This window comes from Abramis brama, assembly GCF_963993115.1.
Source record: "Abramis brama genome assembly, chromosome: 22".
NCBI lineage: Eukaryota > Metazoa > Chordata > Actinopteri > Cypriniformes > Leuciscidae > Abramis > Abramis brama.
The window spans coordinates 16543113-16565190 of NC_139984.1; the positions used below are offsets into that span (position 1 = coordinate 16543113).

Genomic DNA, 22078 nt, shown 5'->3' on the forward strand with positions numbered 1-22078 from the left:
ATGCTTAGTACTATGGTGAAAGCTCTGTAGTTTTTGTTGAGGGGACTAACAGATAATGCAATGCAATGCATTCCACAATGTATGTTGATAATTTAGAAGCAATTATGATACGGTAGGCTTTATAGGGTTAAATCTGTACATTTGCATTTGTTCTTTATTCATATATTTTTGTGATAGCTTAGCAACAAAAAAAGCATACTCATTTGCATGTTCTAATGTGGATGTCAAGAATTAGCGAGGATGAAGTTTGGTGCAGAACGAAGTGTGCATTCATCACTCATGAAATACACACCACAAGATGGCAACATTTCCCCAACATCATTACAATTAGGCGCATGGTGTGATTAATGTGGTACTGGTACATGCCCTGCAGTTTAATTACCTTCAGAGAGTTAGTCTGTCTGGGTGTGATTCATTTAGCCACAGTGGTCCAGTAAACGTCATTGCCCTGAAAATGACTCCTCATGTAAGCAAAACTATAATAAATGGTGTCTGAGGACAAGACAGCCTGGGTGGTTTCAGATCAGTTTGCAATAACATAGGCGTCTTAAACTGCAAACTAAATTTGGCCTCAAATTTTCAAATTTCATATGGCCCCTCAAGTGTTAGTAGTTTATCCTTAGACCTGAAAAAAACAAAAAAAAACATGTTCTGCATTTTCTGCAGTGATAAAGGAAGCTATTTGCACGTTTCATGATTTTACTTCTACAATTATGAGTAAAAGCAGCACAACACATTGTTAACATCTGTCTACGCTGCATTTTACTGCATTAAGGCCTGTGAAGGCGACATTAAAATAGGTCTGTCTTACCCAATGAAGATGACTGACAGTTGTCACTCTGCTTATCAATCACACCGTAAGCACATTCGAGACAAGGGGCAAATGACCCACTTGGCTCACTAAAACCACTCTGCTGGCATTCATTTACACAATACAAATCTATATAACAAGATGTAGACCATAAACAGAGAACTTTTTCTCTAGTTCAGTATTTAATCTCTTGCTTTTTTAAAAGCATGTCATACCATGAAAGTCAATGGGGTCCAATATTGTTTTACGGATAAAAACATTTAAAACGTTTCAGAATATCTTCTTTTGTGTTCCACAGAAGAGAAAAAAGTAATAGAGGTTCGAAACGACATAAGGGTGAGTAAAACAAATTTGGGTGTATTATCCCTTTAAGGTCGTTATGCTATGCACAATGGAGGTTGATAAGGTGTAGAGGTTTCTACTGTTTGATTCATTTTGGTTATAAAAGCTTTCAGTGTAAATGTAGGTCGGTTGTCATGACATTTAATTCTGCTTTTAAACAATTTCACGCTCTCAACTAATTTTTAGGCGTGCCAGATATCAAGTGCTTATGAAACTAGGCTCCTAGGACTGGCGTTGAAACACGTAAACCCCTTTGCTTGAGGTTGGCCGGCAGCTACTGTATGTTTGTATGAGACAGAGGGTGCAGAAGAGAGAGAAAAATGATAAGGGAGGGGCAGAAGAGTGTGTGTGTGTGTGTGTGAGAGGGAGAGAGAGAGGGTGTGGGGGGAGAGAAAGGCTGCAAGAATGAAGGCTGTGAGGCGAATGACGCACGATTATCTCCCCCCTGCCCGCTGATTGGCTGCTAGGGCCGCCCGTCAGAGAGCCCAGGTTTAGGGATGTGCGTTCAGAGCAGATTATGAAGCAGACCTCATCTCTGGCAGTCTCGTCAGATTGTCTCAATGGCTAAACACAAGCTTTTCCTGTTTTTTTCCCTGTTACTGTGTGTGTTTATCTCTCTGTCTTTGCCCTTCGATCAAGTGCCTGCGATCCTGGACAGGAGGTAAGAGCTGCGCTTTCAGCTCTAGCGTGGGGAGGGGGAATGGGGCAGTGATGCTGTGCAGCTGATGCACTGTCTTAGTCTTTTACAGTGGGCAAGAGACACCAAGAAAATGCGCTTTATTAGGAAAATGCTAAACGAGAATTCGTGGAACTCATAAATTAATTTGACGTACGTGGGCTCTAGATTCAGAGTGTGTTGTGGTTTTGCTGCAGTTTTTCTTCTCTGTAAGTACAAGACATTCAAACATGGCTATGACAATGGGACAGCAGGCAGACCCTATCCAGTGTCTGTAGGAGTCAGTTTACAGATGCTACTCCAAGAAACAAAAGAAAGAAGTGAGATTCAGCTGGCTCTGGCTATATGAGCATCTTTGAAGATACCCAGTCAGTTTATTGTTATTGTACAGTTGCTGAATTCCTTTACTCATATCAAAGCTGGAATATCATAAATATGTTAATTTAGTTACATTTATTTATTTACAAATGATTGACTTATCTGATATTATTGTATTTGGGAGTGGGTAATATTATATAAAAATATAATACTAGTTATGAGTAATCTAATTGCTCACAACACAGGATATAATTAGTTTAAATCTAAATTTAAATGTTCAAATTTCCCCAAAAGTTTCACAAAAAAATTCTCAAAAAATACATATTTTAAATTAAATTTTACAGCTGTTTTGTGTCTGTATAATCTAATAACTACTTTTTGTATATTTTAAATGAGATTTACAAAACGTGTCTACTGTTAAGTTAAACATCAGCAAACGTAAAAATTTAGTTTATCTTTTTGCCTGGATGATGTCTGATTTGTCACATGATATATTTCTTTATGGCTTTTTTTTAGTATTGTAATTGTTTGATATGAATAAGATCCAAGTTGAGGTTTTTGTTCTTTTTAATTTGATCTAAGAGCCAAAATTACATTTAAAGAAGTGGTTATTCTTTTGTGTTATATATATATATATATATATATATATATATATATATATATAATTACCTCCTAGAATTACTGATGCCTTTATATGCAAATATATGATTACTAAATGTGAATATATTATAAGATTGAGATTGAATGTCTTTCTTTATTTCTGTAAACTGCAGCTATGGTAAACAACCTACCAACTTGCCCATCCCTCCATAGATAGAATCTAAAGCTTAGGATTTATAGGGATAAGAGCAGCATTGCAGGCTGTTAAAACATTAGGGATCTTGTTAGTCCAGAAATGTGTCTTAGGAGTAAAAAGTGTTGAGTGGTTTACAACCCTCCTCAAGTTTCTCAGGGTCAGTGCCTATGCAGACCAAAACAGACAGTCAAGAGTGGCAGCAAGTGGAATTAGACCAAAGGCTATAATCTTATTAACATTTAACAGACAAATCTATTTTAAAGCATTGTTGTGTTTGTAGAGTACTGTGCTAGTGTACTGTGCTAATCTGTATGCTAATCAGATAATCTATATATGCAAAAGATGATATTGAGCTCTGAAAGCGCCAGTGAGGTGAAGACATAGTGTGAGCGCTGCTTTTCATTACATAAATGCTCAATTCAGCACTTAGGCTACTGTGTCCAGCCATAACCAATGACAGCAGCGCAGTCCTCAGCTGCTGACCTCGGTAAACTGGCATTAGAACAAAGGCGAGAGTCACTCCTCGTGCACACACACTCCTCAGCAGGGCCGTGTAGACCATATTTGCTGTGCTTACATTGTTCTTATTTTTTTAGCAGAACTACCCGGAAAGAAGAAAAAAAACTGTACAACTGTACTTTTAGAGCTCTTCATATGTCATTTTTTTGGTTTTCGCATCTGCATTTGATTGGATTATAGGGGCTTTATGAGTCAATGTGCCACATCACTGTTGATTCAATGCTCATATCACGCTTAAGAACTGAATGAACTTAAATGCTTCATGCAGTAATCTGTTTATTTTCCCCACACATCTGATGTTTTGCTGTATTCTTTAATCTCTTACATGATCACAAAGCTCTAAGCACTAAATTCCAGTGTAGTAGAGGTGGGTGGGGTGGTGTAGTACGTAAGAGATGGACCTAAAGAGAGAGAGCCAGGGTCATCTGATGCTCTCGTTCACAATCACACACCCTGCTGACTTTGCTGCAGGTGAACAGGCCTGAATCTAGATCCAGCCCTGGATGTCAACACATTCACACAGCAGGAAACCTTCTCCCAGATAGGGCAGCAGATTCTTAATAAGGTTTTAGGAGATCGTCCGCCAAGCTCATTATCTCTGTGATTAGATGTACAAATGGTTCATCTTAGGATAATCCAGCAAGTTCCAGCGTGAGGGATGAGGTGACACAAGATAAATATACATGTGCGTATGTACACGCAAGGTGCCATTAAGTAATTTTTAGTCCCCACTTTGTTGATGGACTCAAGGTGCTAAGCACGTGAGAATCATGACTTTCGACTAAATGTCTTGTCATCTCCTGAGACACTAATCTGGCCTGAAGATGTCGGACTTGTGGTCATGCGTGACTGGTGCATCAAGCTGAGTGGATCTATGGGAAATCTGTCTCAGAGGTTGATAAGTAGGCCACAGCCTGACACAAAGAGATCAACCCACTTTTTGTTTTGCTTTGTTTTTCCATTACAGCTCGGAGGTCCCACCATATCAAGCTGTGAGAATTAGAACAGGTCAGTATCTATAACTTTCATGGCAGTTATGCTTTTCAGCTTGCCTTCAGCTTCTTTTAAATATAGTAATCTCATTTTCTGCTGAGTGTGAGTTTTTTGTCAAACTTGTTTATCTATTTATTTATTTACATTGCATTATTGAGCATTGCGTAACCTGCCAAGTCAAATGAAACAGTTTTATGCTACATTTAATAAAAAAGAAGTTAATCTACCATAATTTAAATTTTAGACACAATATTTTAAAGTCCGCTGGCCTATAGTCAATAACTCTATCCCTTAAAACTCATCTTTGATCACCAAAATTACATATTTAAAAAAAGAATTCCTTGAAAATATTTTTTTCATGCCTTAAAATAGCTTGAATGTAACTCTACACCCTTGCCTCATTTAGTATAGGCGGTTCTATGAATATGTAAATTAGCCCCACCTCCACCCACTCACACCAGCTCAGAGAGCCACTTGTTGACGATCACACTTAACGTGATTGGTTATAAGGTAGTTTGTGACGTCAGAAACACCAGCGATTTCAAACCATGTTTTTGAGACTGTCTTTAGACTTAATACTCAGCAATGGTGTTGACTTATGAATTCACACATGGTTTGTCTTAAAGCATATTAAAAACACCACATAGACATATGAACAACATTAAAATCTTGATTTTCACCACAGGGGGACTTTAAGTTAACTATATTTGCTCCACTAGCGAAAATACTTCCAAACGAAGCCACAGCTGTTATGTCTCCGAATAACACAGCAGTGGAGTTTCATTCCTGAATGAAACAGTGTTTTGAACGAATTGGTTGAGTGAACAATTCAATGACTTACTAACGAAAACCATTTCTGAATAAAACTGTTTTTGAGCAAATCAGTTGCCGGAAAATTATTCAGTGAATCACTTATATCACCACCCACTGGTGTAATGATTTAGAAATAGTCACTGAATAATCCCCACCGCCAATCAAATGAGAACTGGAACTAGCTCTTGTATAATGACAGATTAAGCATTAGCTTTTATTTAAACGTTTATTAGAAGCTAATGCAAATGTAATATCATCTCGGATTGAAATAAACAATATACTAGTGTGGTTCTATTACATACTGTGCTGATTGTAATGTTCTATAAGTTTTATCTTTTAGATCTCTTTTTAAATGTATACTTTCATACCGCAGAAATGAAACTTTTTTTTTTGCATATTCACTTCATTTGCTTAAAAATATGGTGATTCTCTGTGCTGAAAGAACTCACCATGCCATCTCCCCCATTGTCCTATTTCAACATTTTGTGATGCAGCTGGAGAACATGTTGAGAGTCCAAGTGCCTCACACGAGGAGAGCTATTCGCCTGCAGCTGAAAACCCACTCAGAAGAATACTGCAGGTATTGCATTTTCCCTGATAGTCAATGTGACCTTGGCTTCCATAAGCAACATCTCTGCCTTAATTCACCCAGCATCCTACAAGACCAATAACACAGTGATGGATTTAGAAATAACATATTAGGAAATATCCAGGAAATATCTGTCATCTGCTATCTTAAGCCTGAGCGTTTCCTTTTATAAGAAAACATTTGAGATCAGAGAAGCCCATCAATAATGAACGTTTCATACATCATCGCTTAGTTTGTCTTGTTATCATTTTCAAACAGCCTTACGGGTGGCATCTGCATGCCCAGCCCAGAACCAAACGGAAGTTACTACAGTCTACCAGCTCGGGACCCTACTCCCCACTGACTGTAGCTTACAACGGCAAGATATGCATCCTCTTCAAAGCTAAGAGACTGGCTATTCGATATAGGAACAACACTTTCCTGGACCTCACAGAGAGGGTGTTTGGACCCAATGCACAAGTAGACACCAAAGGCTCTGTTTGTACAAAGGATAAGGCTACGTAAGTATTCTCGTAAACTCTTTCTGCCACAGATTCAGTAACATTTTGTGGTGGTAGCCTATATACAGTGGCCCCAAAAGGTGTTTTTAGACTTTACATTGTATATTAAAATACAATCTTGATATATAACAAAATAATTAACAAAATATCAAACCAAGTGGCATTTATTTAAAAGAAAGATAATAAAATAATAGCTATATTCTTCAAAATGTAAAAAGTATTTCAACACTTTGGAGTGAGGTGAACTGACATCATACATACCACTAAATTCATGTTTGTGGATACTGAATATTTACAGATAATTTAATACATTTTATGTGAGGCTCTGGAGCCACTAAATGTATGTATACATGTACCGATGAAAATTGGGGGTCAGTAAGATTTTTTTTTAAAAGAAATTAATAGTTTTAATCAGCGAGGATGCATTAACTTGATCAAAAGTGACAGTAAAGACATTTATAATTTTATACAAATTTCAAATACATGCTGTTCTTTTAAACTAATTATCAAAGAATCCGGAAAGAAATGCATCCCAGTTCCCACAAAAATATTAAGCAGTATTCTGTTCAATGTTAACATTACATTTTAGAATATATAAAAATTTACAAACAAATTATACATTTAAAAATATTATAATTATTTAAAATAAAACTTAGACTCCAAACTTTTGAACGTTATTATATAGCCTATATATATCTGTATATGACAATCTGATGACAATCTTGCATTTTTATAGGCTATCATTGCATTTGGGCGATTTGGAAGACATCAGGGGACTTGTCATCAGGTAAAACACTCTTTTACTTTTACTACACTCATCTTGACGTATCCTTTAGAGGCTTACACAAAACCTCACGGGCTGATAATTACATTCAGTTGTTAATTACTTCCTCTTGTCTGTTTTCTGAAGGCTTCAGATGTCCAACACATTCTACGAATCAGTAAGCCAGAACTGGTTCACTCTGGACAGTGTTCACATCCACTACAACTGGACTCATGAGGCCACGTTCAATGCCACGGAGGTCTATGCCCCCGCCACCTATTCTTACCACTGCCAGCATGTCAGCAGCTTACAGAAATATGACACCCTACTGGTGCCCAGCTCCCACACTGACAGCTCGGCAAACTGGCACATCACTTTCACGGATTTTCAGGTAGCTGCCATGAAAAGTGCTTGAGTGTTTTTAAAAGTTCACTGAAATTACGCATTTCTGAGAGTCGATTTATAGAAAATGCTTAACAAAACTGTACATTCTTAAAAATAAAGGTTCTTTATTGGCATATAGACATGTATGGTTCAGTGAAGAACCTTTAACATCCATGGAACCTTTCCATTCTACAAAATGTTTTTAGATTTTTAAAATGTTCTTAACTAAGAAAAAATGGTTCTTTTAAGAACTGTTCACTGAAAGGTTCTTTGGGAATCACTGCGAAAATCTTTATTTTTAAGACTGCATAAGGGGCTGTTCACATAGCATTGCTGTGTTTAATTTGACACATCTCAAAAATTAGTTTATGACAAAAAAGTGCAGAAAAAACAGCGAGATGTGTTACAAAATTCAAAGTTGTCTATTTAATAGGAGGATAGTTAGAATAGTTTAAAGATGATAAACATGAAACGTAACAAAATTACTCAGCATATTAACTTTATTTAAAAATCCATTTTTGTATTTATTAACCCCTTATTTACAGAGCACACGTCTGCGGCGCATTACGGCTCTGACGCAGCCACCAGAGCTCATCAAGGGTATCTAGTCAATGCTTGTGTTTTTTAGTCTATGGTTTATTCCAGCCGCGTCGCGGCACATTTCAGAAGCGTCCCAGAAGTGGCTCTCCTCGCTGCTTCGCTAAAGATAGGCACCTAGTCTATTTTTGAATATAGATACAAGATAATTGAGGATGTATTTTAAAAGACTAAAACACAAATATTTTATCCTTGTCCTTCATAACTGGACTTTTAAGTGCATTAACTTTGTCTGTAGGTTACAGCACAACAAAGTAGGACACAGCAATAAACACAATTAAACCGGACAAAACATAACCATTTAGCCAACTTAACCATTGTAGAACCCCAAAATCAAGAAAAAACATGAAATATCAAGAAAAACAATGTCGGACATGCAAATCTTGTGGTCTCGCGCATCCAGTCACTTCTCTTCTGATAGGCTCCTGGTGTGAGTTGGCACAACGTGGAGGACAGAACAAAACCTCGCCGGAGCCGTAACACACCGCAGACGTGTGCAGTGTAAATAAGGGGTTAAGACATTTCTATCAGTCAACAGACCCAGATCTAGTTCATGTATAGGTTCACAATACATTTTTATAACTTTCTCAGACAGAAAACATTTATTTTATAACTTTTTCTTTTTCAGATCCAGGCCTTTAATGTCCAGTCCAACAAGTTTGCTTCAGCAAGTGACTGTGCGACTTTCTTCACTCCAGCCATCTTGATGGGCCTAATCACATCTCTGATTCTGCTACTTGTGTTGGCTTACGCCCTGCACATGGTCGTCCACCTCAAGCACATTGACCGTTACGAAGAGCACAAGACCACCGTCTACTTCCCCCGCACCCCCGAGGCTGAGCTCCCAGACAAGAACAGCGTGTGAGGAGTGATGGCGGTGCTGTAAAACCAGCAAAAGACCAGCGTGGAAAGGATTGCTAGTTCTGATTCTGGATGGCTGCATTGTCCTCTTGGTCTTCCTCCTGCCTGGCACTAAATCCTCCCCTTATCACTGTCTTAACCTAACTTCTTACAGTCAGAGGATGAGATTACCTGATTCATCAGGTGTCAAAACCCAGGCTGGAGCCAAAACCTGGACATATCACGGCTTTCCAGGACCAGGACTTGGAAGCCTATGAAATAGGGACAAAAAAAATGTGAGATTGCCTTTTAATAGACCACCATTCTGGTGGGCTTTTCAAAGCACTTCACTGACTGGATACAAGTACTGTAGTTAGAAATATCTGAATTGAAAAGGCAGAGATGGCAGAAGAGAAAAGACTGTGAAACAGAAATGACTGTGGCTTGATGTTTTTTGTTTTTTTACAGTACAAAAATCACCATCTCATTCATCTGTAATGGAGTCCGCAGACTGATCTGCCAATTACAAGAACTGTTATATGACTGCCAAAGTGGTGCGAAACTGTTTGTCAGCCTTGATGGGTAACTGACAGTAATAATGTGAATACGGAGCATACAAAACAATCCATAAATGTACAGTGCTTAATACTATTTATGTATTCCAGGACTATACAACATAGATTCAGGAACTCCATAAATATACTCTTTGGCTTTAAATGATCAGCTAGATATTCATATAGATCTAGACTCAACTGCTGTTTCAATAATTAACAAACTTCCAGTATTAAGCACCTTCAAATCTATACATTTTAAGTGCTTAAAATGTATAGCAAGAAAAAGACCTTTTTTAAGCTTCGGAAACTGATATATTGCACAGAACATTTTTATATGATCTCATAATTGCTAGATCTATATGCCGTCCCTTTTCAGGTGGAATATATTAGGACTAATAGATGAATTTAGCACCCCTTAAGAATTTATAGTACAGACAGTATAACTATAGTGAGGTAATGCTGAAAGAATGCTGTACAATTATTCATGTAAGTGTTTAATACCCTCAGTATCATAATCAGTATACCGCTATATCTACAATTATAACATCAGTAACTCATTATCACAATAACCTGCAGCATGACAATGACTAGAGATAAACCTCTACCATGGCACGTCTGATTCTGGAGGTGTTCATTTGAATGATGGTCATACACACTGAAGTGCACAAGTAGTTTTCTGAACATCAGTCAATTCATTCTGAACAATAAACAGATCAAAATGAAAAGTGCGTCATACCTTTACATCTTAATAGTAGAAAAACGTTGCATGCGTTTGTTGTGATGTTCTCCGTGCATATGGTAAAGCAGTGTTCGTGGCCATGCAAACTGCTGCTATGGGGTCTTTCTAACCCACCTCATGCTGACCGTCTGCTATGGCCCCGGATTTTTTGCGGTGAAAAGGCAGCAACCCCCTCCTGTTCCATTTTTCCTGCCCTTTCTGCCATCTGCTTTTATCTCACACTTCTCAGCAGGAGCCTGCGGCGCTGCCTTCATACCGGGACAGTTTACCTGTCTGCCTTCGAAGCAAACTTTACTCACACATCTACTTTCTGCGTCACTGACTCTCACAGCACCGAGTGTGTTTTCCTGCAGGGTATAACAGCCTCACATTAGTCTGGCATTAGTCTGGCTTTGTGCTGCATATTCAAACAATATCATGCTGGTTTAGTCATGTTATCTCCTTAATTATTTAATTTCATTGCACGGCACTCTGGAATACTCGGTTCTGATTGGTCAATTTGTCGTCGTCCATGCAGTCCGCTCATCCGGGTAACTGAAACTGGCGGGGCATTCTCAAACGTGAAAAACGCTTAACTAAGACAGAGTTATTAAAAGACCAAACTCAGTGCAAATCATACTAATTAAGTAGGCTATACATGTACAGAAAAGCAGATGAGCCCGGAACATGAACACAGCGCGTTTAATTACATGTGAAGCGTTTTCCTCCTATTGAAAAATGTTAAAGAAAACACTTAATGTACAAAGACAGTGATATTAACTGACCAAACTCAGCAAACACCACACTAATAAAGTATACTATGTACAGAAAAGCAGATAAAGCCACATTAAGCGTTTTCTTTGTAGGCTGAAAAACGCTTAACGTGTAACGCATTGCATTCATATTCTGGGCTCATCTGCTTTTCTGTACATAGTATGGTTTACTGAATTTATTCTGTCAATATCACTGTCTAAGTACATTAAGCCACATTAAACGTTTTCTTTATAATGGTTTTCTATGAGAGAAAAACGCTTAACGTGCCATTAAACGTGTTATGTTCATATTCTGGGCTCATCTGCTTTTCTGTACATATATGCTTTATTAATAAGGTGTTTACTGAGTTTGGTCTGTTAACGCCACTGACTTAGTAGCCTACATTAAGCCAAGTTAAGCATTTTTTTAACGTTAAGCCTTTTAGAGTGTCCCAAACTGGCGCTACTTTCATGTTTCTTGTATCACTCAACAGACAGTCTTGTTACATACAAACACAACTTGCACCATCATGACCTCAGAAGACTTCAGTAGCCTATTAATATTACTGTAATATAGTTGCAGTGGTCGTCTAGTTGCTAGGTCGATTATGTTGTACATTGTAATAAACTGTTTTTGTTAGCAGAAGTTTTAAGATGATATAAATGTAGAATTATAAAGTAATTTCCAAATTGATGGCCACGTATTCACTTTTTTTGGCAGCAGCTGTGCAGGTTAATGTACAGTCTGCATTTGTGCAATAGTGTCCTTCTCTATAATTATAATAATTATATTTTAACACATAATTTTCAAGTTTTGAAAAGGTCTTATATGATCAAAATATAATAAAATAATAATAGCCTTCTGATCATAATAATAATTTTAAAGGCAGTCATTTCTTTTGTATGCTGTTGAAGACATCGTCGGTTTAACGTACATCTTGTTAAAACCATCTAGCATTAAATGTTTCAAAGTTTTTTTTAGAGTTGAAACAACAAATGACATTATTTCAACCACATTTCAGTGCTGAAGGTCAGTCATGTGCTGACATGCAAAAAAATAAATTAAATAATGTATTTATATACGTTATATGTAACGTTTTTAAGCTATAGTGAATATGAATATCAAGTATTAGAGAGGATAGAAAGGAAGAGAAAGGAAGAGACAGAGAAATAGTCTTAATCTTCTTAATCTAGCCTACAAAACACTGAATTATTCAGGCACCCATAATACCCATTTTTAGATCCAAATCTTGGACAAACGCAGCTTCTTTTTGTTGTCATTAAAACCTGTAGATCTTATCGCAGAGATTTATGACCATGACTCATCCCTTTCAAGGATTCAAGGTTATCGTGATGGCACTGGACAAGGTGACTTCAATATTTTGTGCTGGTGATGGTGTGTGATTTTTCTCAGTCTATCTTGTGCGGTCAGAACTTACGGGCAAGAAAGAACTAAGTATGAATGAGACAGGTTTGCTCTATCACCATGACAACAAAGGAAAGATCCATAAAAACTCTCAGCATGGCAAACTCTCTTAATTCCACATCAGTAGCCTTGGTCAAATTGAGAAAAATAAAACATAATGATTTCAAAGAGATATTTAAAGAGATGGCACTGGAAATGCAATGCTTATGTTTAATGTAACAGTATCCATAGTATATATAATCTACATCTAATGGCCTGTTTAGGTCAATTATAAAACTGCACAACAAGGTTGCACATATGTTTTTATAGGCGGCAGGCCTATAAATAGAGTAAACGGCAATGTGTAATGATGATATGTTCAAATATGCAATGTGAGACTTCCATTCTAAAAGTTTTAAATATCCCACAGGCAGTTCAAAAGAACAGGATGTCACTTACCATGTTCAAGTATTTTAGCAGTAGATATTATCACAGATTTTGAGACCTGGAAATTTTAAATTTGAGGATCCAGCACACAAAATAGGCCTTGTGTTTACATCTGGATAAACAAACAAATAAATAAAGAAACAAGTGCCCACAAACCATTACTGGCAATAAATGCAAGCATTTATTTTAGAGGTCAAAATGGTGTATTTAGCATGTTTTCTATCGAAGAGACACCTTCAAATGATCGGTTTGGCAGTCAGTGATTGACATTTTGACATGCAACTGATAATATAGTTTACTGAAATCACAGTGCTTTGGTTGGCACTGATGCATGCACGAATGATCACTATTGTCAACAGTTTTTACATAAGAGACGCCCTAACGAGTGAAACAATGGGCCTGAGTGTATTCTACCATGCAGCTGCAGCCTCTCTTCTCTTTAGATGCCTCAGGACGCTTGTATGCCCATGTGAGCGAGACCTCCAGACCATCACCTGCGGGGGGAGGGGGTCACAAGAAGGGGCATACAAATAATTTCCACAAAGAAAACGACCCCTCAGAGTTTAATATACTTCAGTTGCTCTCTTATAGCGTAATTTGTATCATCTCCACTCTACCGTTACTGCCTTGTTTTGTCAAGGAAACCCCCAAACAACATATTTAGATGCGTCAGTGTTCCCCGCCCTTCAGAATGGACTCGTCCAGTTCTCATCACCAGAGCGAATCGATAGTTAAAGAAGCCTGAATATTGCAGCTCTATTTCGGCACCGACAGAACGTGACATCACGAGTCTACAGGTAATGGCATCTGTTTTTAGTCCTCAGACTTAAGTAAAGGCGATGAGTAGTCTTTCTAATTGATACAATGATGCTAAGCTGTATTATATAACTGGCATGACGTTATGTTTTGAGTGTAAGCTATAATTTGACGTTTAAAACGGGAAAAGATTATGGTTTGTGTTTATGTTCTTACAGGTCTGTTCCCTTTTTTTGTGGAAAACTGTGATTATTTTAGTTCTCCGCCTCATTAAGTCATTATTGACATCACCTGGAAATTCACATTAAAATTTCTTTACTATTCAACCAAATATCTAAACTTTGATATTTAAAAAATGTCTAAAGTTCATATTTTAAAGTGGCATTAACGTAATTGCTCTCGTGCTTTGTCACAGTGGGGAAAACAATGGAGGAGCTGAAGCTGAAAGATCCTGTTAATAAAGTGTCTTTGATCAAAGGTAAAAACACTTTATTGCTATTGAGTTTTTATAGTTATTTGCTGAAGAATTCAGAACCAAAATATAATGCTGTACTGTCCCTATAAGCATTAATTTAGAGGATATTAAACCTTGTTTTTTTATTATTATTATACTTCGAGTATGTCATGGTACTGTGCCTAAAATAATGGTTGTTTGACTCACTGGGTATAAAGTTTATTGAGTTACTTGTGAGCAATTGGTTTATTTAATTCTTTGATATATTTGTGTAAAAAATTTCTGTAAACTATGCATTTTATGTCTGTAACTGTAACTAAATACCTCAGAACTGCTCATCAGCAGTTCAAGCGTAATGAATAAAACCTTTTGTTCTGAACAAGCGATTTTACAAAAATCATGTTATTATGCCCAAATGTAATCATGCGTGGCGGTGTTTTGTTATCATTAGTTGCGATGGGACAGTTTCCAGCCTCTGCTAATACTTTCTGCTTATACTATTATTATCAGAAGATATTTTGTCCGTCTGACTGTGTCTTCCTTTTCCACACACTCACAAATAAATTAGGCCAAAGCATTTTAATGTGCCCTGGTACTCTGCTGAGAGACTGAGTTTTTGATGCAGAATGGCATCCATAAACATTACCCACCGCAGAACCTCATGAAACGTTAATGCCTTCGTCCTCTCCGCTCTAGCAGCCTGCACAGGATTTCAGTATATTTTAGCTTAGTCATCCAAGCAAGGCATGTGAAGTACAATTTTCTGGAATTATGTGTCTCTGATTGCAGTGATATGTGCTTGAAATGCCCATTTATGGTATACACCCTTGAGTTTGTAAGATGAGGTCATATCTTTCTGGAGCATTTGATAAGATGGCCTGGTTTTCAGCAAGAGGAGGCAGGTTTGCTTCTAAGTTTAGGCAAACTAAATTGCAGCCAGTAAATGTAACATTTGCAGAGCAATGGATCTTTATTTAAAGGTTAAAAATCTTCATGAATGTTTTCTCAAATAAGTTTAACAAATTTTCTGATTCACAATGAAATGGCATTGTATAACATTAGAACCTTTCAAACTTTTATTCAAATGGCAGCTTATTCAAATGAAACCCCGGCCATCCTTTTTGCAGATCCCAGTTTAAACCCTACTCATGACAGGATGGATCTATTCTGAGTCAAGTTATTAATTCATGGAATAGACCCATTTTCTGACCTCCAGGGAAATTACCATGCGATTCATTCTGATTTAATTAACCTTTGGAGACGGGGTTTGCACTTCGTTGGAGGGCAGAACAATCCGGCGAAGTTGAAATGCAACTCATTGATGCTGATACAGAAATAAAGACACAGATCACCCATTAACTGTTGATGAAAGAGTGATTCTCTGACAGCAGAGCGCCATAATAGTGTCTAATTATGCATTTAATAGTTCCCATTAGATAATGTAATCATTTATCCAGATGAGCTGAGCAGGAGCACCGTGGAGGCCAGTGAGTCTGAGAAGGTCATCCAGCGGCTGAACCAGGAACTCCAGGAGGCCAATGAACAGGCCAACTCGGGCAAACACAAGTGTGTCGAACTCCAAGGTAAGCTCACACAGATTACTCTCTAGTGTCTTATACATTAGGATATGAGAGACCAAACTGATCCTAAAACAGCACTGAACTTTGCCTCACTACATATATTTTTATTTATTTATGTAAAATGCATGATTAAATAATAATAAATATAAAATTACACATGATGATGATTTTTATTTGGATATTTGAGTAAGCCTGTGAACATTCGAAATGATTTGTAATGGCAGTCATGCTCAATAGGTCCCCCTGATGGCTTGTGCTGTGTATTGCAGGTCTATTGGAGGAGGAGAAAAAAGCCAATAAGCAGCAGGCAGAGGAGTCCGCAAAACAGATAAAGGTCTTGCAGAGTAAGTGAAGGAGGGTGTGTATGTCTTAAGTTTTTATTACTCAACAATGTATTATACCAAATGGTCTACATGTGTATTCAGCTCAGCTCCAGAAGATGCAGGATGACATGGAGAATCTCAGGGATCAGAAGGACAGCGCAGTCTTCAGCATGAGACAGGAAGCGCACGCAGCTCAGGAGGAAGTGCAGGTGTTGCGCCGCACTATGGAGAAAACGGCAGCCGAGCGAGAGCATGAGGTCAGCGCGCTGAAGGGGAACTTGGCGACGCTAACTTCTGAGCTGGAGAAATGGCAGCTGGCTGCAAACAAGTACGAGCGTGAGCTTAACAGTGTACAGGCCAGTCACCAACAGCAGAACCAGCAGAGAGACAAAGCTGCCAAACAGCAAGGTACCCACAACCCCACACACCTCTGCCCTCACACATGATTGGACCGGCCTACAGAATTTTAAACCGGCTTCATTTAATTGCTAAAAATCATGAAATTATGTGAGAACATCAACACTTCTCATCCCTGTGTTTTTCTAAACCAAAATGCTAATTCATTCATATTTATACTTCCATTTTTACTTTTTTTATTTATTATATTGTTGTTAAAAAAAATAATAATAAATAAATAAATAACTGCACATTAAATTAAAAAAATCCATACCTCTTAAAAAATAGTATGACATCAAATTAGCATTAACAAATCTGAATATTTCTGATATTGTTATTAATAGTAATACAAATAATGTAAACATTATTATGCATTGGTTAAAGTGTTCATTTTAAAAGGTTATTTCCTTGAAAAATAAATTAAATTATACATTTCAGAGGAAAAATAATAATAAAATGAAATCAAATAAAAATCACATAACTTCAGCCTCGCCAGGCTAAATTCCTGTAAAAGGCTTTTTTATGTCTTTTGCACATTTATTATCTATTAGAGGAATTTGTCCTCCTATCCTAGAAACCTGATGAATGAGGAAAATAATGTGTTTGTGGAGGTTACAAGTCAAGCCCTAGGTCCATCTAACAACAGTCATGGCAGTGTTTGCAGTAATCCGACAGATATTCAGAAGATGACTCACATTTCTCACATCACTTCAACCGTTATGTAACAGAGTAGCATTGTGTGTGTGTGTGTATGTGTGCGCGCACGCACATGTTCTATATCTGTGAGGTTGTGTGCATGTCTTTGGGTATGTTGTGTGTGTGTGATGCAGCGAGCGAGCTGGAGCGGCTGCAGAAGGACTGTGAGAGCCTGAGGAGGGAGTGTGTGTCTCTGAGGTCAGAGAGAGAGCAGCTGGCTGATAAACAGCAGAAAGAGAAGATCAGCCTGCAGAGTGAGAGCAACACCCTGCGCTCAGAGAAAGAACAGCTAATGAAGAAACAACAGCAGCTGGAGAAAGAGCTGGACAGGTCTGTATTAAGCGGTGTCAGCTACAGCTAATTTAAACGTGAAGTGTGCCATTGCCGTGCCACTAGAAGCACCAAATGTAATCGCAAATTGTTTTCAGACAAACCCCCCCCCCCTAAACTCACGCTATTGGTTGAGTCAGTGTTGCAGTGTCAGGATGCCTTAAGACACCATTTTTATTAAGCCACAATGTTTAAAGTTCTCAGGGAAATTAAACGTGTAGTTCACCCAAAAATGAACATGCCCTCGTGTCGTTGCGGGATATGTCTTTTGTGTAAGTAACAGACTGAAATTTACTGTGTTGCAAGTTTGATGTCATTAAAGGTGTATTTTTTTGTTTTGCTGGTTGAAAGTCTCCTCATAACCTGATAGCAGTCACTATGTTAAGCGGTCTAAATGTATTTTTATAAATGTATATCGTCTGTAGAAGGCGTAGGACCATAAAATGTTTGTTCAATCATTGCATTGCTTCTGGTCTGTGCGCGCTCATGTTGGCGTGGCTTTGGATGACGATTTGCAGGGAGGGTGGGATCGTATGGTTTCAATGATTACAACAACATGTTTCAAACAACATGAGAGTGAGTAAAGAATGACAGAAGTTTCATTTTTGGTTGAACTATCCTTATAAGCTTACTTATAGTTAAATACAAGCATTTAAACATGAAAAAATGGCACACTTCACTAGGACAATATCAGTTTCTGGGTTTTAATCGATCTTCATTTTGATTAACCAATATCGATTCTTAAATCCCAAGTTCAAAAGCTTTATTACTTTTGATATGAAACAAAGTCTCAGTTTTCAAATTCTGTCATTTGAATGAAAATTTTTTTTAACAATAATTGTGGTTTTGAATGTGGCATGACATATCACTGTAGCGATTTATGTTTGAATAAATCTGTCATGGGAAAAAATTAGGACCAAATGTTTTTCAACAAAGAATTAGGCTGGAAACATACTTAAATCATTAAGAAGTTGGTATAAAACTGCCTTGTGTGCAATTTCATTGTTTGTATGCAACTCTGTTACTGTTTGAGTGTTGATTATTATTATATCTAAAAAATAAATGGCAATTGAATTTGGACTGTTCATTTTAACATTTAATATTTTAGACATTTACCAATTGACAGTATATTGTATAGTTTTTGCAGCTTTAATTAATTTTTTTTTTTCCTTTAAGATAAATGGACATACTGTACCTGATGTATATCCAAATGAATCAATATTGAATTGAATCAAATCAGAATCAACTGAAATCTAGTGCTTCTGACTCAAATTAATCGAATCGTTGTATCTTTTTCAATACCCAGCCTTACACTTCGTTTTTAAATTGGAAAAAGATCCTTTTGCAGACTTGTGATGTAATGATGTAATCTATCTGCAATCTGAACCTGCATTCTGCCTCAGCTCCAAGAAACAGACCACAAGCCTGAGCAACACGGTCAAGACCCTGGAGAAGACGCAGGCGGACATGGAGAAACGGCTGAGCGTCCTGCAGGAGGAACACCAGAGAGACACTAGCCAGCTGGAGCAAGGCAATAGCAGGATCAAAGAACTGCAGAAAGAGGTTATTCCCACCATAGTTGAGAATGAAAGTAGAACTGCCTGAGACTCATTAGCAGGCATGTCACAAAAGAGCTCTGCACCTAAAAAAAGACCTGGCCCCTGGATACACAGTGTGTGCGTGTGTGTGTTATTGACTAGGCTCATTGCTCCTTATGAAAGGTTTCTACTCTCTTTCTCTCTTTCTCTCTCAGTATGAGGAGATCCAGTCAGAGCTGTCAGGCCTCAGGGAAAAGTTTGAAAATGTAGAGGAGGAGAAAGGCTCCATCAGTCTGGAGCTGCAGCAGAGCCAAGAGCGCCTGAGGCTTCTGCAGGACAAAGACAACCACGTGAGTTTTCAATCCATGTAACGCTTATGTTCAACAACAGGGGCACTGACAATAGGGACAGTTCAAGAGGAAAGAGCGTTGTTTGTCCTTGAAATCAGAGATGAAAAACACAGCACCATTTGTTTGACAATAAACTTCCACATTTGTTTCAACATTTTTGTATAGCCTAAAGATGAAGTGTGTAATTTCTGTGGCCAATAAGAACACCAAACGTAGTTACAGACGGTTTCCCAATAAGGTTTCTACCCAGGGTCCAAAACTGACACTCACTATAAAAAGAGTAAATAAAATCTTGCAATATGCAGATTTCAGGTTTTTTCCCTCCAAAATTCCATGTGACAAAATACATGCTGAATATTTCTCGGACATGCCATCAAAACAAAAATGAGGAAAAAAGTGTCTTAATATTTTTGTGACAGTTTCATGTATGAATCAAATATTTTATTTTATTTTTTACAATCACTTAACAACAAAATTCTTTAATGTTTTAATTATTAAATCATTAATTTATTTCCATAAAATAATATTAAAAATATATAAAAATGTAAAAATTCCAAATTTCCAGGCTGATAAACCACTGTGAGATGGCATCAACCCTCGCCATTGACAGACAGGGGATACTGCCCCACACTTACAGCATCGGTTAAACCAAAAGTTGACGTGTCGCATTTAAACAAACAGTGGCGTTGTCTCTGCACGTTGAACTGGGAAAGGGGAAGTGTTTTAACAATGAAACGATTACACGCTTCACCTTTTGATTTCCTTTTCTTGATGATAGTAAAATTTACCAGTCCAATAATAGCGCACATAAACATAAGACAGTCATTCAGTAATATCCCTCCCTTCCCTCCTTTAGCTGTCTTTATTGCAGCCCATCCTAGCCGTAGCCATCGGCCTTGTCCTGGCTTTGCTGTATTGGTGCTTGGGCCCATTGTGGTAGAAAGGTACACAGTGCTCCTGTCCCGTCTCATTCCTCTGCTTAAGCATCCATCATCCTCAGGGCTATGCATGACCACTAAACAGTTCTCTGCTTAAGCTACAAAATGCTGTCCGGTCATTTGCAAAATGCTTCTGTTTCCCTACTACAGGTCCGCTTTGTATTATAAGATGCACACTAACAAGTGTCTCTGACGAACTCCATTTTGTAGGGTGTAGTTTTCCAGCGTAGCTCTGAGGCATCCCGGCTCTCTTTGTCCTGCACCGTATGTCTTCTGCTGTCTGTGTGCCATCCCTGTGGCTTTTTGTGTCCCCTTCTCGGCTCATGTGCATCCTTGATTGTAAACATGTTCTGATTGGTGATGAGGTGCTACAGATGATGTCATCTCTTGTCATGTTTGTTTTTGCAGGGAAAATGGATCAGGTGGATGCCTGTTGCCGCTGTAACCATTGCTGTGACGGGGTATTTGCTTTCAAAGACCTCAAAATGAACAACGTGATGAACCAGTAACAAGCGCACACACCGTGACATGCATACCTAGTCAATCTTTCTGAAACGTGTTAACATTTGTGTCCTTTTAGTCTGTGTGGTGTTAATTTGAGTAAAAAGTGTTTAAATGCAACTTTCTACTCGCATACCGACAGCCTTAGAATAATATCATCACAACATTCCCTCAGTTGCACCATACATATATATATACATATGTTAAATTTGACGTTGTGTATGCATAGCATTTGAAGTATCTGGCTAATAACAGGTATTTTATTGAACACTGTTGCTTTGCCAAACAAACACTTAGTGAATTGCCTTAAATAACATACAGTAGCATCAAATAAACCTTCCGTGAGAAGTGATTGAGAATTGCAAATCCCACTGCAATAACACATTCGAGACATGATGCATCCATTTAAGTTTTAATACATTCTGTGGCTTAAAGGCCTAAATCCGCCATGTAATGTGTATGTGTCCTTGCACCTTATACAAAGCCATTAGTAATTAGTCTATGCACTGTACTTTGTGATAAGGATTTGACGTATTATTATTAATGATGATGATGAAAATAATCAGTTCACTTAGGACATTAGAGAGCTATTTTGTCCTAAAGAGACTTATAATATAGTGTTTATGATTTATGTTTATTATTACTTGTACAGAGATTTAAGGAAAAGCTACCTGATCTAACAAACATGCAGTTCCAATAAATAAGCAAAAGTGTAGTTCAGCCATGTTAAGTCCCTGTTTTTTGTTGTTGTTGTAAATCTTTTATGCATATCAGATGAATTTCATTTCGATAACACTTTACAATAGGGTCAATTTGTTAACATTAGTTAATGTATTAGGTACCATTAATTTGCAATAAACAGTTTTTTACAGCGTATACCGTATTCACCTAGGTTAATGTAATATGTTTGTTCAAAATACATTTTTATACTTCATATAAAGCTTTATATACCTTTTATAGCAAAACATTTTTTATTCAGTTGACCTTGCAATATACAATTTGACCATTGTAGTCTAATTCACAAACAAATGTCTCTTATGTGGCAGTTCTTTTTCGTGAATCAAAAACATACAGCACAACCAATTCTAGTCTTATATTACTTTGTGTAAGAGTATGTAAACAACGTGGACATTCATAACTGAAATGAATCAAATTAAGAGCTTGTGAATCAGAATCGAATCAAATTGTGAAATGGATACCTAAGAACCTTATTGTAAAGTGTTAAGATTTCGAGTACACACACGCACACACACACGCACACACACACACACACACACACACACACACACACACACACACACACACACACAAAAACACCCTGGGCACATAAACGCACCCCCACTAAATGATGGCCTTATAACCAATTTTTTATCATAAACCTGCAGCCAAAGGCACACGC

General features: G+C 37.6%; 2 protein-coding genes across 3 annotated transcripts; both read left to right on the forward strand.

The window, feature by feature from the left end:
- Positions 1-1626: 1626 nt before the first annotated feature.
- Positions 1627-11655, forward strand: atp6ap1lb (ATPase H+ transporting accessory protein 1 like b). The gene is made up of 7 exons (XM_084099758.1): positions 1627-1814; positions 4430-4470; positions 5763-5848; positions 6116-6357; positions 7094-7144; positions 7268-7511; positions 8730-11655. Exons 1-7 carry the CDS (start codon positions 1714-1716, stop codon positions 8964-8966), a joined length of 1002 nt encoding a protein of 333 aa, XP_083955884.1. The 5' UTR covers positions 1627-1713; the 3' UTR covers positions 8967-11655.
- A 1569-nt stretch (positions 11656-13224) lies between these two features.
- slmapb (sarcolemma associated protein b) lies at positions 13225-21399 on the forward strand. Of its 2 annotated transcripts, XM_084098016.1 has the most exons (10): positions 13241-13614; positions 13989-14051; positions 15485-15610; positions 15877-15951; positions 16033-16338; positions 17157-17352; positions 18756-18915; positions 19106-19240; positions 20097-20184; positions 20587-21399. In XM_084098016.1, the coding sequence occupies exons 2-9, from the start codon at positions 14000-14002 to the stop codon at positions 20178-20180; spliced, it is 1134 nt and encodes a 377-aa protein (XP_083954142.1). In that variant the 5' UTR covers positions 13241-13614; positions 13989-13999; the 3' UTR covers positions 20181-20184; positions 20587-21399. The 2 variants fall into 2 exon arrangements, with proteins under 2 accessions (XP_083954143.1, XP_083954142.1); XM_084098017.1 differs by lacking the exon at positions 20097-20184 and having other exon boundaries at positions 13225-13614.
- Positions 21400-22078: the final 679 nt, after the last annotated feature.

Coding starts and splice junctions, on each gene's coding strand:
- atp6ap1lb (XM_084099758.1), top strand. CDS start 1,714: ATGGCTAAACACAAGCTTTTCCTGTTTTTTTCCCTGTTACTGTGTGTG. Junction 1,815..4,429: donor CCTGCGATCCTGGACAGGAG/GTAAGAGCTGCG, acceptor TTTCCATTACAG/CTCGGAGGTCCCACCATATC. Junction 6,358..7,093: donor TGTACAAAGGATAAGGCTAC/GTAAGTATTCTC, acceptor GCATTTTTATAG/GCTATCATTGCATTTGGGCG.
- slmapb (XM_084098016.1), top strand. CDS start 14,000: ATGGAGGAGCTGAAGCTGAAAGATCCTGTTAATAAAGTGTCTTTGATC. Junction 14,052..15,484: donor TAAAGTGTCTTTGATCAAAG/GTAAAAACACTT, acceptor TCATTTATCCAG/ATGAGCTGAGCAGGAGCACC. Junction 15,611..15,876: donor CAAGTGTGTCGAACTCCAAG/GTAAGCTCACAC, acceptor TGTGTATTGCAG/GTCTATTGGAGGAGGAGAAA.